We start from the raw sequence: 13652 nt of genomic DNA, 5'->3' as shown, positions 1-13652 counted from the left end.
ACTCTATGAAACCGTAACTCAAGAAATTGCAGGTTCTCCACTAAGGACTATTTACTGAGGGAAAATGGAGTGAGCTGGAGAGTGGGATAAAAATGGGGAGAATCCTTCGCTTCAGAATAAAAACTCACTTTCTATAGCCAGCTGACCCCTCGCCCCAAGCTTAGTTCTTTAGTCACTATCCGCAGGCTCTCTCCACCTGGAAACATATACTCCCAACTGGAAGCTCTCTGCTTACAAGTTGTTACGTATCTGACTCCCACAGCCCTAGCACACAGTGGGCTCTCACTAAATAAGAGTTTGCTGATTGGCCAGTAGTTGGTGACCTACTGTCTGCTTAACGAAGTTCCCTAATCTGCATTAAAATCACTCCTTTCTCTCACCTGGATTTTATGGAGGTTCTACTAATTTGCCACTTTTCCCATCTCATCTCTCCATCATTACCCATTGTGCCCACCTCCACCCTCCTCCCCAAGTGAACTAGTGTGTGCTAGTCATTCAATTTGGGGACATCATAAAGTAAACCACCTATGTGCTCAAAACAAATAAAACAGATTTTGCCTTCCACAAAACAAGAGTCCTTGATCGCTGACTCCATATATAACATCGGTGTATCTTAGGTTTGCATGTAATTTCTGGCTTACAAAGTAGTCTGACAAATTTAGTTGGCTTACTCTTATCCTCAGGACCACACTGTGCAGGAGAGGAAGGGCCCAACATGCCAAGTGCATGGACGAGGAAACTAAAGCTCAAAGAAGCCAAGTACCACCAAGCGAGTGAGGAAACCTGGAGCCCAGGTCTTCCCTCCAGGAGTCTCCTTCCCAGCTCTCTGGAAGGTGAGAGGCTGCGCTGTTACCTGGCAGTGTTCGACCTCATCGGGCAGGACATGGATCACTGACTTGCGTCCTCCGTGGGCTCCAAAGAGATCCAGTTCATCAATTGCCTCAAGTGCTGCCTACAAACACAGGTCTGAATTACCTTTTCTTTCTAGTGAACATGCACTCCCAGGTTCACTAGATACTCTGTTCTCATTAAGCAACTTAGGATACAGGTTTTCCCAGAGGTGATGAAATGCATCTTGAAAATCCAGCTGAAGAGTCCTATGGTCATTTTCTATCCTTATTTTCACTAGGACAGAGCTTTCCTGAATGTTGCAGTTCATTGCAGGAACAAGCAAGAGAAAATACAAAAACATTTCATAAAATGAAACCATTCTACCAAAAATGAAATATGAACGAGTTTATAATGTTGTTGGTATGTGTGGGGGGCATTAAATTAAAATCCAGCTTTTTCTTCACCTACTTTAGATGAGATTGGGCACATTCAGGGTGGTATGGCCGGAGACTCTCACCTATTTTAGTGGTTAACTCCTAACATTAACATATCTGGCACTCAAGAAAATGAACTGTAGGAATGGCACTCCTAACATATCTGGCACTCAAGAAAATGAACTGTTTTAATACTAAGTATATTTGCTATCAGTTGACATTAACAGAATACAGTTTTAATTAAAAATTATTTTTTGATTGCAGTTTACACCAATATTATTTTGTATTAGTTTCAGGTATACAGCATAGTGGTTAGATAATTAGATACATTACAAATTGTCCCCACTGATATTTCCAGTACCCACCTGGCAGCATATATAGCGATTCCAATATTACTGACTATATTCCCTATGCTGTACTTTACATCCCCGTGATTATTTTTGGACTACCAATGTGTACTTCTAAATCCCTTCACTTTTTTCACCCAGTCCCCCAAGCCCCTTTCCTCTGGCAACCATCTATCTGTTCTCTTAATAGAGCGTATTGATTGTTGCTTTAACAATGGTTGCTCTGAAGCCTTTACTCTGCCCAAAAGTACACGCGATATTCAGGAGGAAGGGAGAGAGGCATGCTAAATGTCTAGGGCAAGGGATGTAAACTAGTGACCTGCAGGCAGACTTACTCTGCCCCACAGGTGTGTTTTGCTTGGCCTCGAGAAGTTTTTTAAATTACTTTGAATTGGAATGCCTTTAGAGAATGTTCCCAGTATCCCCAGTACCCCTCAATAATTTTCCTTCTGGCTCACCTCACTTGCCTAACCCTATACACTTTTGAACATGTGAGCTCTGCCCTAAAAAGTAGTCATGTTTTTCAGCCCTCTTTATGACCCAGAAAAAAAGACTGGATGTCTCCATCCAGGTTGAAGGTTGTCTCCATCCAGGATGAAGGTTGTCTCCATCAACCTTCTTGACAAGAGCAAGAGCTCAGACCCATGGGTGATAACAATGGATAATGAGGAGGGAGTGCACTCATTTTTCAGGCGCATGCAGATTTCACTGTATGAAACCTACATGCTTTACTTATAATTTCACTTGGCTGGGGTACATGTGCCACTTGAATTTCATACTTGCTGTTGACTTTTGAAAAATATACCAATCAGATTAATTCCAAACTTCTCTTGAGAACCAAATCAAAGCAGTAAAAATGCACAGAAGGAAGAACAAAGAGGATAAGCCGTCACCTTGGCCATTCCTACAGAGCTTGCGTTCAATTCTGGAATGCCCTGATTGGTCTTATCGCCACGTTCCCACATTCCATAATCCTGCAGGAGAAAAAGGTAGCAATCAGAACAGGAGAAAGAGGAATATGAGAAGTGCTATGGAAAAACGATTCCTTTATGTTACAGCAGGCATAATGGAACATACATATTTTTTCTCGAAGACAACCAAATTCATGGCTTTACAGACTCAGGCTGTCCTCTTCCTTGGTTTCAGTTCATTTGACCTTTGTGTAGAGTTTTGGAAGCAAATCCTCAGGTGGAACCAAAAATGCATGTGAAAGTGCTCTCAATTTTCTCATTCTTAAAAATTATTAATTTGTAAGAAAATCCTCCTGGTTTGTGGAGAACAAAATGTTTTATTTATCTTAAAATCAAATCAAATGCTGCCCTTCTCTTTAGCAAATTCCTTTGAACTTATATTAAATTATAAGATGGAATAAAGAAACTTTAACAAATGGGTTATAAATAGTTGAAGCCAACCAAACCATTTAAAATAATTTAATATCTTTTTCTAGCATTACCTCTTGGGGGAAAAATGCTCAGCGAGTAACAGGAGCCCAAGTCAAAACTAAGGCACAGAATACTGGTATCTTAAACTCATTAATACGAGTTGGCTAAGAACACTCTATCCACATAGATGAGTTGATACATGCATATCTTTTATAATTCATATTTTCTCCTAAGAAACCCAAGTACTGGGTGCTGTTTTGAAATAATGCTATATGCACTATTGAAAGATTACAACCCAGCAAAAATAGGGCCCATGCTAACATTTCAGTATTTATTATTTCCTCTCTGAAGATGAACATTTTCAAAAGATGAAAATTCCGACCTAGACACACTAGGGCAGTTTTACACTCTGCTTTGTAGCCGAGACCCACGACTCCTTCCTTCAGTATTCCTCACACCTAGGCCTCTCCACGTCCATCTCATCTTCACTCCAGCACAAAAACTGCTTTCATTAGCTCACTTCCTGCTTAAAAGTCTAAAGCGACAAACTGTTTACCCCACCCTAGTGGATCCTGTTCAAATCTCTCTGGATGGCCCATACCACCATGATTTGGCCTCTACCCTCTGCGTGCCCACAAACTGACTTTATTTTCTACAATTCTCCAACACTCAACTTTTACCCTAAGTCTGCTCCTTCACTCTGCACCCCCTTTCCCCAAGCATCCCCCTACATTCACACACTCAGAGCCTGTTCACTCCAAACACCCTTTTCTTGCCCTTCTGCTTATCTAACCCAACTCATCCTCCGAGGGCCAACTAAAGTCCCACCTTTTCCACAAATTTCTTAAGCTTCTTTAGACCAAGGTTTGTCAACGTCAACACTACTGAGATTTTGGGCTGAGTCATTCTTTGTGGTGGGGGTTGTCCTGTGCACTGTAGGATGTTCAGCAGAGTTCCTGGCTTCCACCCTCTAGATCCAAGTACCACACTCTCCAGTATAACAATGAAAACCATTTCCAGACATTGCCCAGTGTCCCCAGAAACAGGAAGATGGCCCCTGGTTAAAAATCACCACTTCAGCCCTGGCTGGTGTAGCTCAGTGGATTGAGCGCAGGCCTGTGAACCAGAGTATCGTGGTTCAATTCCCAGTCAGGGCACATGCCTGGGTTTCAGGCCAGTTCCCCGCAGGGGACACATGAGAAGCAACCATACAGTGATATTTCTCTCCCTATCTCCTTCCCTTCCCCTCTAAAGATAAATAAATAAAATCTTTTAAAAAATTCTAGAAGAGCCCTGGCTGGTGTAGCTCAGTGGATTGAGCACAGGCCTTTGAACCAAAGGATTGCAGTTCAATTCCCAGTCAGGGCACAGGCCTGGGTTGCAGGCCAGTTCCCAGCAGGGGACGCACGAGAGGCAACTATACAGTGATATTTCTCTCCCTATCTCCTTCCCTTCCCCTCTAAAGATAAATCAATAAAATCTAAAAAAAAAGATTTAATTAAAAAAATCACCACTTCAGACATGGGGACAGCAAACTATAGTTCTTGGATGAAAATCTAGTTTGCCACCTATTTTTGTCAATAAAGTCTATTTGAGACACAGCCATGATCATGTGTTTATAAGTTGTTTATGGCTACCTTCCTGCTACAACAGCAGAGTTGAGTTGCAGCATAAGAGACCATAGGGACCACAAGGCTGAAAATATTTACTCTCTGGTCCTTTATAGAAAAAGTTTGCTAAGCCTTGCTCTAGACCATACTTGTTTTCTTTTTCAAACCAAACTCTGTCCTTTCCTATCAACCTTATAGTCAACTCTGGAGGAGCTGGGGTTTATACACATTTGTACCCACACACACCTGGCCTGGGGCACAGATCTGGCTCAGGCCCCTCCACCTACGGGCAGCCTGGGATGAACCCCGCAGCACTGGAGTGCCCACCAAGGTGCTGCTGCTGCTGCCCTTAAACCTGACTCAGGCCAGCCTATGTACATGCTATAGGACATTTTTGGGTCTTATTTAAGACAAAAATAATGGATTCAAACAGAGCATGTGGTGCATTCCAAAACCATGAACTCTGCAATTGCGTCCCAGGACAAAAATGTGCACTTTGTGTGTGGAGGTGACATAATCTTATAGATCTAATCATGCTAACCTTCTGGTCAGCCCCAAATAGCCTGGCCCTCAGAGAATTGTATAATTTTTATCCTTTTTGACAACTGAAAAAACTACTGGGGTTTATACTTACAGCGACTTTATATGCAGCTTCTATGTAAAAAACAAGATTCTGTATGAAAGCCACCTCATCGAGGGTGAAAATAATACGTAAACCTAGTAAAGAAAAACAAACAATGAAATTATGAAGTTACGCCATGAAGAGAGCTGTCAGTTACAGATATCACACTAGCAAATTGATCCTTTTGTGTGAACTGTAATTTTCCTGACTAGAGCATCAAAAATTAAGTCTGAAGTAAATTGTAACACTTACTGTCTAATCTCAGAAAGGGGAAGGAAGGAAAGAATGGCCCCACTTTTGTGTGTATGCCTACCAGCAGAAAGGCTCAAAAGAGAAAGTGTGGGGCCTACAGCACTCCTTGAATGATCTCTAATGAATAGAAGGAAGCAAATAGATGAGATTAAAATTGGTATCACAACACTGGTTATTAAAAAAAGTAAAAGGAATAGGTAAGTTAATTGTAGTATATGCATTGATAAAGTCCTGGAGAAGAAAATATTAAGAGGGGCCATGACACCGTCTGCAGACATTTGAACGGTTGAAGGTAGATCCAATCTAGGTTGTGCCAGTAACGAGGTGACAGTGATGGAAAGGAAGCTTTGCGATCAGCTAGAGAGATGCTAATAGAGCTGGCTCAACAGCCCTCATCTTGCAAGTGCTCAGGAAGCTGACTGTTGGCCCATCACAGAGTCAGTGCTCCTAATATTATAAAGAAGGATGCTCTTTCTTTACAGAAATAGCTTCTTTTGAATACTTATTTAGCCCCTCCCTGCCCATCTCTGGATTGTCATTCCCTGTGCAAGGGGCTCAGATGGCCCTGGCTCACCCGAGGCAGTCATCTGGGCCAGGAACAGGAGGTAGAGGGAGGTGGCATCCACCTGGAGGTGGCCCCACTGGTCGTCGCCCACCACAGTGCTGCAGGTGGCAGAGTTGTACTTGGCGTGCAGGCTGTCCTTGGTACTCTGAGTGTGCTTGAACTTCTCCACTTTATCCACCTGAGGGAGAAGGCAAGCCGGCTCTGCATAGCTAAGGGATTCCTGGCTGGCAGAGGCCACACCCAACATTGACCTGCTGGATACAGACCTCTTATCTGCTACCTCTGGGAGCACCACAAACTGTCTGCACATCCTAACATGATGTTCTCCATACACATTGTGCTCAGGGAGTTGTTTTACTTACCCTTACTGAAAATGCCAGGAAACAGTAATGTCAAGTTTTAGAAACTCAAGCATTTCAACTAAAAAGAAATCCTTTTATAAACTCAGCAGAATAAACATGGCTTTCTAGGAGTGGCTTTTAAACACAATGTTTTCTTCCCCATTTTTTTTTTATAAAGAAGGCATGCTCTCCTTTTACGCAAGTGATTATTCAAAAGAGATTCTCAGATATCGTGTCCTTTGAGTCTGGGTTCTCTAGAGTAATGAAAGTATTGAAGATAATTTTAAAAGGAGAAAGTAAGGGAAACATTTTCAATGCCTCTTCATCTTGAAAGGAAAGTTCAAAATACTTTAAGAATATCAGTTGTTCTGAAAATGGCAAAATGCCCACTCAGATGACTTGCCACCACATTTGTCACGTTCCACCTACCTGTCTCATCATGCACTGGAGAAGACCCCGCATGAGTTTCACCACGTTCTGTAGAAACAAAGTAGGATCAGTAACAAGGCCAGCTTCCCTGCCCCATGAAAACCTAACCACATGGCCAGTAAGCCAGCGCTGCCTGCATTCTTCCCTGAGAAGGCAGATCCCAAGCGTATAGAAGTATTCTGATTGTTTAGTTGTTTCCACCTCCCCACTCCATCACAAAGAAAAAATTTTCATGAAGTGACTTATCTCAAATAAAGGGGTTGGATCAGATGGCACTTCTGGGCTCTGGAATCCAGTGACTATTCATTGATATTTTAGCAAGACAACTGTAGAAGCCCAGTACGCCTGCAGGTTTATGGCACAATTCTTAGTAATTTAGTTTTGTTACGCAAGGGTGAATTAAGTCCACCATGCCTGTCCTAATAATGCTGATTTGTGCCAAAATAATCATTTGTGACACCATTACCAGACTATTGAGTAAAGTTCTTACAAAATGCAAGTAGTCACCAAGGTTTCTTAATAATATGTATTGTAACCAATTATTATAATTCTTATTATCATGATGAACAGCAGTAATAATATGATAATCAGATACTTTTTCCAGGCATTGTCCAAAACACTCGACCTGATTCTCTCTAATTTTTGTAGCAAGCTTATAAAGTAGGTACCATTGTTACCTCACTTTACAGATGAGGAACCAGAGGCCGAGAGAGATGAAGTAACACTGCTGAAGTCTCCCGGCGGCAGCAGACAGAGCAAGGGCAGAGCCCAGGCCATCTGACTCCAGAGTTCGAGCTCTTAGTCAATACAATATGTGGCCTCTCACTTCCTTCACCACTCAGACCCACTGAAAGACTGGTCGTTGTATGTCCTATTACCAATGGTATAAAACTACTTCACAAGTGGCTGGAGAATAGGCTAGGTCAAACTAGCCTGGCTGAAAGTAGCTCCTACGCAGGGCTGTGAGCATCTCCTCTCTTACAGAATGCACGTGGTTTGCAGGGGAGGATGTAGCGAAGGGCCATGAAAGCTGATCACCAGAGAAAAGTATGGGGAGTATCATCTTTCAGATACTTCTGCCTTTAAAATCCTAGGATTCTAGAATATAAACTTACTTTATGTCATATATTCTTTTGAGACAGAAAGCGTTACCTCATAAATATAAGGTATAATTAACATTGTTATGATTAACATTTCCTACAGTGTAGAGCATAAACATTTGTCAGTGTTACTTCCCCTCAGATAAAGAAAAGTTGTTTTTCCATTATGAAGAAGCTGAGTAGTTCCCAACTGCAGGTGACACTACCATCTCCTGGGAGCAGGTGAGTACCTGCAGATGTGGGGGTGGAGACATTTTTATTGTCATCATGATGGGAGTGGGGCTACTGGTATTTAGTAAGGACCAAGGACACTAAATGTCCTGCAATGCATGGGCAGTCTCGGACAACGAATAACTGTATTGCCTATGCCCCAAAAGCAATAGCACCCCCGTTGAGGATCACTGGATGATCCCATGTTAATTTCCATAATCAAAGGAGATGTCTCCTTTAGTTATTAACCACACTCAACAAACCAAACAAGGTGGCCTGTTTGCACCTTGTTCTCAATTATGGAGCAGCAAATTGAGTCAACTTAACTTGGATCAGAAATTGCTTATAGAAGAGAGATAGAGGTGTGTGTGTGTGTGTGTGTGTGTGTGTGTGTGTGTGTGTGTGTGTAGACAGGCATGGCTTTACTTTGATTTTGTCTCAAACAACAATGGGCCATGATTGGTGTGGCTCAGTGGATGGAATGCTGGCCTGTGAACCAAAGGGTTGCTGGTCTGATTCCATCAGGGCACATGCCTGGGTTGCGGGCCAGGTCCCCGGTTGGGGTCACTGAGGAGGAGACAACCACACACTGATGTTTCTCTCCCTTTCTTTCTCCCTCCCTTCCCCTCTCTTAGAAAGGAAGGAAGGAAGGGAGGAAGGAAGGGAGGAAGGAAGGGAGGGAAATATTATTTTCTTACATACTCAATGATGGTAAATCTTGCCTTTGGTATCTTGGTTTCTGATTTTAGAAAAAATAAAAGGACTTCATTGTGCTATATGGTAACATAGGCACAAAAATTGGACAACACCAATGTAGTTCAAAATTAGAGGGTGAGTATAAATTAATAAGACTGCTTTGGAATGGTTCAAACTAGAAAGGCATTTTTAAGAGAAATTCCAACCATGTTTTAAACAGTAGCAATACTGTTTGGATGAGTATCCTTTTGACATGACTACTGTGAAAGAAGTATACACTTTGGAATGTGTAGCTCTGGTGTATTGACTTTTAAAAACAATCATATTAGTTTATATAACCTCATATATAAGTATAGATAAAACTGACAGAACATGTATGAGAGAAATGTAGCTAGTTAGAAATTTGAATGCTGTATTTTCCTATTCGGTGTGACTTTTTAAAAGGAAAAGTCTCAAAGGGAAAGATGAATGAGAGGTTGACACCACTAAGCACCTCCCCAAAATATTCTATAGCAGAGATGGATCCAACACCTGCACCGAACTGTTCTGCACACAGAGCTGCTTCCTTGTAGGCTTTTCATTTTAAGGAAAAGGTGCTGAGCAGCCAAGACGTGCCTGCTAGTCAGCATTACCTGCTCCAACTCGTAGGCCTTGGCCTTGTCCTCATCACGGTCGGCATTCTTGCGGTAGGCCATGCCAAGGCCCCACACAGCCAGGATGCTGTAGATGTTATCTCGCACCCAGGCATCCTTCTGCTCATGACTGGCAGACAGCAGCCCCGTGACAGGATTCTATTAGAGAAGAGACACAAAATGACTCAGCGACACCCTTCACCCAGCTCCTAAGCAATGAATGCTTGCTCTCAGGTAGTAGAATGATCAGGTCAGGATGAGAAGTGAAGAGACTGGAATTCCAGTCCTTGCTCTGTCACCAACAGTGTGACCTTGGGAGAGAAGTGACATCACTAAGAAAATCTCTAAGGAACATTCTCACTTTGAAGTTCTTATTCTTTTGCTTTCAGACAAGATCACACTATTCAGAATGACAAATAGAAGAAAGAGCAAACAGAAAAAGTCTGCAAGACTTTTACAAGTATGTGCACTGTGGGCTTTAGGTCTTTTCTGCCTCCATGATTCCAGACCAATTGGTAAAGCATTGAACTTGGGCGTAGGGCCCTACTCCATCACTCTCTCTCTTTTTTCCCCAGGGAAGCTGCCCACCTTATCTGGGCCTCAGCTGCCTGATTTGTAATCCAGACACTTCAGGCTCCTAAAAAAGAGGTGCCGAGCAAGAGAAATTGGGAGTCTTGTCCTATTTAGCTATTATATCACAAGTATTTATTTACTTATTTAAATCCTCACCCAAAGATGCTTTTATTGATTTTAGAGAAAGAGGAAGTTAGGGTAGAGACAGAGAAACATCGATTGGCTGCCTCCCATATGTGCCCCCACTGGGGATCAAACTCATAACCTAAGTATGTGCCCTGACTGGGAATCGAACCCGCGACTTTTTGGTGCATGGAATAACACTCCAATTAACTGAGCTACCCAGCCAGGCTGGCATCAGAGGTATTTAAAAGGCCAGCTGAGTCACTAAAAAGACAGACCTTCACACACAAAAAGTATACACAATGTTTATAATAGCATTATTCTTAATAACCCCAAAGAAAAAACAACCCAAATGTCTATCAATTGGTGGATAAACAAAATGTGGTCTATATAAACAATGAAGTATTATTCAGCAACAAAAAGGAATGAAGTACTGACACACTCTACAATATGAATGAACCTTGAAGATGTGATGCTATGTGAAAGAAGCCAGTCATAATAGACCACATTTGTTACGATTTCACTTATATAAAATGTCTAAAATAGGAAAATCCATAGAGATAGTGATTATCTAGGGCTGGAGCTGGGGGTAGAGTGGGAGGACATGGGGAGCAAATGATGGTTAGCAGGTTTTTTTCTCTTTCTCTGGGTGGTAAAATGTTCTGAGTTGATTGTAGTGAATATATTAAGACTATGACTGTACACTTAAAATACATGAATTACATAGTAAGTATATTATATCTCAATAAAGCTAATATTCTTTTAAAAATCAGTCCTAATAAACTCTGTACATAGAAATAAAATGAATAAAGTAGGAAAAGAGTCATACAGCCTCTGCTACCTTTTCCTGAAAATATGCAAAAATATGTATCTAATAAAATACATTATAACAATGAGAGCCTTGCCAGCTTAAAAAAAGGCACCAAATTATTTACAAGAGGCTCATGAAAAAAGTCTATTGGGTACTTTCAAAGGGATATTGCCAAGGTTATTAAGTAGAGAAACAATGGCAGAGTTTTAAATGGTCCCAGCTAAGGAATTAAATATTCAACTCTCTTCTTTACTCTATGCCCTCTTCAAAAACATCTAAAACTCAACAGATAACTACCCTCAGGGGGCAATGGCATTCAGTGTATCGACATAGTTCTACAGCCAACAACTACAAATCAATTATTTTAACGTTAATCAGAACTGAAGTCTATGGATGGCTGAGTGAAGGTAAAAGTCTTATACCAATAATGGACTAATGGAGTTCTTTAAAACAATCACTATGTACCAACAATGTATAACACAAGCATCTTTATCTGTTCTGATGCCAGATGACTAACACCAGGACAGGAAATCATCAGGACATCCAGGGAAAGGAGTCAGTCATTCCCAGTGTACCCGTGAACTGTGAGGCCACTGAGATAAACAGCCTTCCAATGACGCAGCAGTGACCACTTGCACATAGCGCCAAGTGTGGTTTGGATTATGAAATGTCACTGTCCTGTTAACGGAAAGTTACCTCTTTCACTCTTTAGTTTGGCCTTAACTGTTGAAGTGGATTAGTTCATTGCCACCCAGAGCTAGACTGTTTGAGCCGTTTGCTCTACTCCAGAGAAGCAGTCTGGTGTTTTGGCAATCCCCGCATTCAAAAGTGCATATGCAAGCCATTTGATTTTTTTAAAAGATTTTACTTGTTTTTAGAGAGAAGGGAGAGGGAGAGAGATGAAGAGAAACATCTTTGTGAGAGAGGAACATTGATTAGTTGCCTGTTGTATATGCCCCAACCTGGGACCAAACCCGCAACCCAGGCATGTGCCCTGACTGGGAATCAAACTGGTGACCTGTCATGTTGCAGACGATGTCCAACTGAGCCACACCAGCCAGGGTCATTTTAAATTGGGGTGCTACTGCACTCAGCTTAGGGAATATTTACTGTCATAAAGTGAGTGTTTTTGTCTCCCAAAAATCATATGTTGAAATCTAATTCCTACTTGTGGTGGTATTAGGAGGTGATGCCTTTGGGAGCTAACTAGGTCATGGAGACAGAGCACTCATGAATGGGATTGGTGCACTTATAAGAAAAGGCCAGAGGGCCCGCCTGCTCTCCTTCTGCCACGTGAGAATGCAACAAGAAGTCAGCTGTCTGCAACCCAGAAGAGGGCTCTCACCGGAAACTGACTGTGCTGGCACCCTGATCTCAAACTTCCCAGCCTCCAGAACTGTGAGAAATAAATTTCTGTTGTTTAAGCCACCCAGTCTGTGATATTTTGTTAGAGCATCCGAGCTGCATAGGACTTGCTTCTTTCTTTAAGTCTATAAAAAATAACGTATTGTGTCAGAAGATATGGGAAGTTCCATTTTTATGTGATTCATACAAATTGAAATGATTATATACTGGGACATACTTTGCAATCTCTGGTCTGGCACAATCTTAAGTATCATTTCCATGTATTAAGCTTCCTAAGGGCAAAGCCTGCCTTTTTGATTCACCACTATAGCTCAAGGTGACCACCCACCTGGGAACCAGCACCAGAAGGGTCCAGTTTGCATGTGGAAAGCAGGGGAAGTGACTAAAAACCAGCAGAGAGCGGAGCAAGCGCCATTGTTCCCTCTCTGACCCTGCCCCCACATACAGCTTCACAACCCAGGAACTGGGTTGCCCCCCACAGGTGAACACCTAAGGCTCCGCCCCTCACTATGTAACAGAAGTGACCAGAACAACAAAAAAGGCTCAAACAGATGAACAGATCAAAGCCCCAGAGCCAATACATCTAAGTGACTGAGAGACAGCCAACCTATCAGATACACAGTTCAAAGCACTGGTGATCAGGATGCTTACAGAATTGGTTTAATTTGGTCAAAAATTAAATGAAAAAACTGAAGAGTATGCTAAGTGAAATGAAGGAAAATGTGCTCAAATCAATGGAGTAGACCAGAAGGAAGAAAGAAATAACCAAACAGAAAACAATGAAGACACAAGAATTCAAAAAAGTGAAGAGAGGCTTAGGAACCTTAGGGACAGCATGAAATATTCCAACATCTGAATCATAGGGGTGCCAGAAAGAGAAGAACAAGAGCAAGAAACTGAAAACTTATTTGAACAAATAATGAAGGAGAACTTCCCCAGTCTGGCAAAGGAAGTAGACTTCCAGGAAATCCAGGAAGCTCAGAGAGTCCCAAAGAAGTTGGACCCAAGGAGGAACACACCAAGGTACAGTGTAATTACATTAGCCGAGATTAAAATGAAGGAGAGAATCGTAGAAGCAGCAAGAGATAAGGGGACAGTCACCTACAAAGGAGTTCCCATCAGACTATCAGCGGATTTCTCAAAAGAGACCTTACAGGCAAGAAGGGGCTGGAAAGAAGTATTTGAAGTCATGAAATCCAAAGACCTACATCCAAGATTGCTCTATCCAACAAAGCTTTCATTTGGAATGGAAGGGCAGATAAAGCGCTTTTCAGATCAGGTCAAGTTAAAGGAGTTCATCATCACCAAGTCCTTATTATATGAAATGTT

At 41.9% G+C, this 13652-nt stretch overlaps 1 protein-coding gene across 4 annotated transcripts in view; it reads right to left on the bottom strand.

The window, feature by feature from the left end:
- The window catches only part of PHKA2 (phosphorylase kinase regulatory subunit alpha 2), a 66932-nt gene that overhangs the window by 45662 nt on the left and 7618 nt on the right, over positions 1 to 13652 (bottom strand). For 3 of the 4 annotated variants that reach the window (XM_037046257.1, XM_037046259.1, XM_037046260.1), the window contains exons 3-8: positions 9452 to 9610; positions 6814 to 6861; positions 6053 to 6221; positions 5239 to 5321; positions 2506 to 2586; positions 854 to 952 (exon numbers count right to left, since the gene is read on the bottom strand). In XM_037046257.1, coding sequence (XP_036902152.1) covers positions 854 to 952; positions 2506 to 2586; positions 5239 to 5321; positions 6053 to 6221; positions 6814 to 6861; positions 9452 to 9610 — 639 coding nt within the window. The remainder of the gene's footprint in view (positions 1 to 853; positions 953 to 2505; positions 2587 to 5238; positions 5322 to 6052; positions 6222 to 6813; positions 6862 to 9451; positions 9611 to 13652) is intronic. The other variant, XM_037046258.1, reaches the window with a different exon arrangement.

The sequence above is a fragment of the Sturnira hondurensis genome, unplaced genomic scaffold (assembly GCF_014824575.4).
Source record: "Sturnira hondurensis isolate 20B ecotype Veracruz unplaced genomic scaffold, ASM1482457v3 Scaffold0005220, whole genome shotgun sequence".
Taxonomy (NCBI): Eukaryota; Metazoa; Chordata; class Mammalia; order Chiroptera; family Phyllostomidae; genus Sturnira; species Sturnira hondurensis.
This window is presented reverse-complemented; position numbering and strand designations above follow the sequence as displayed.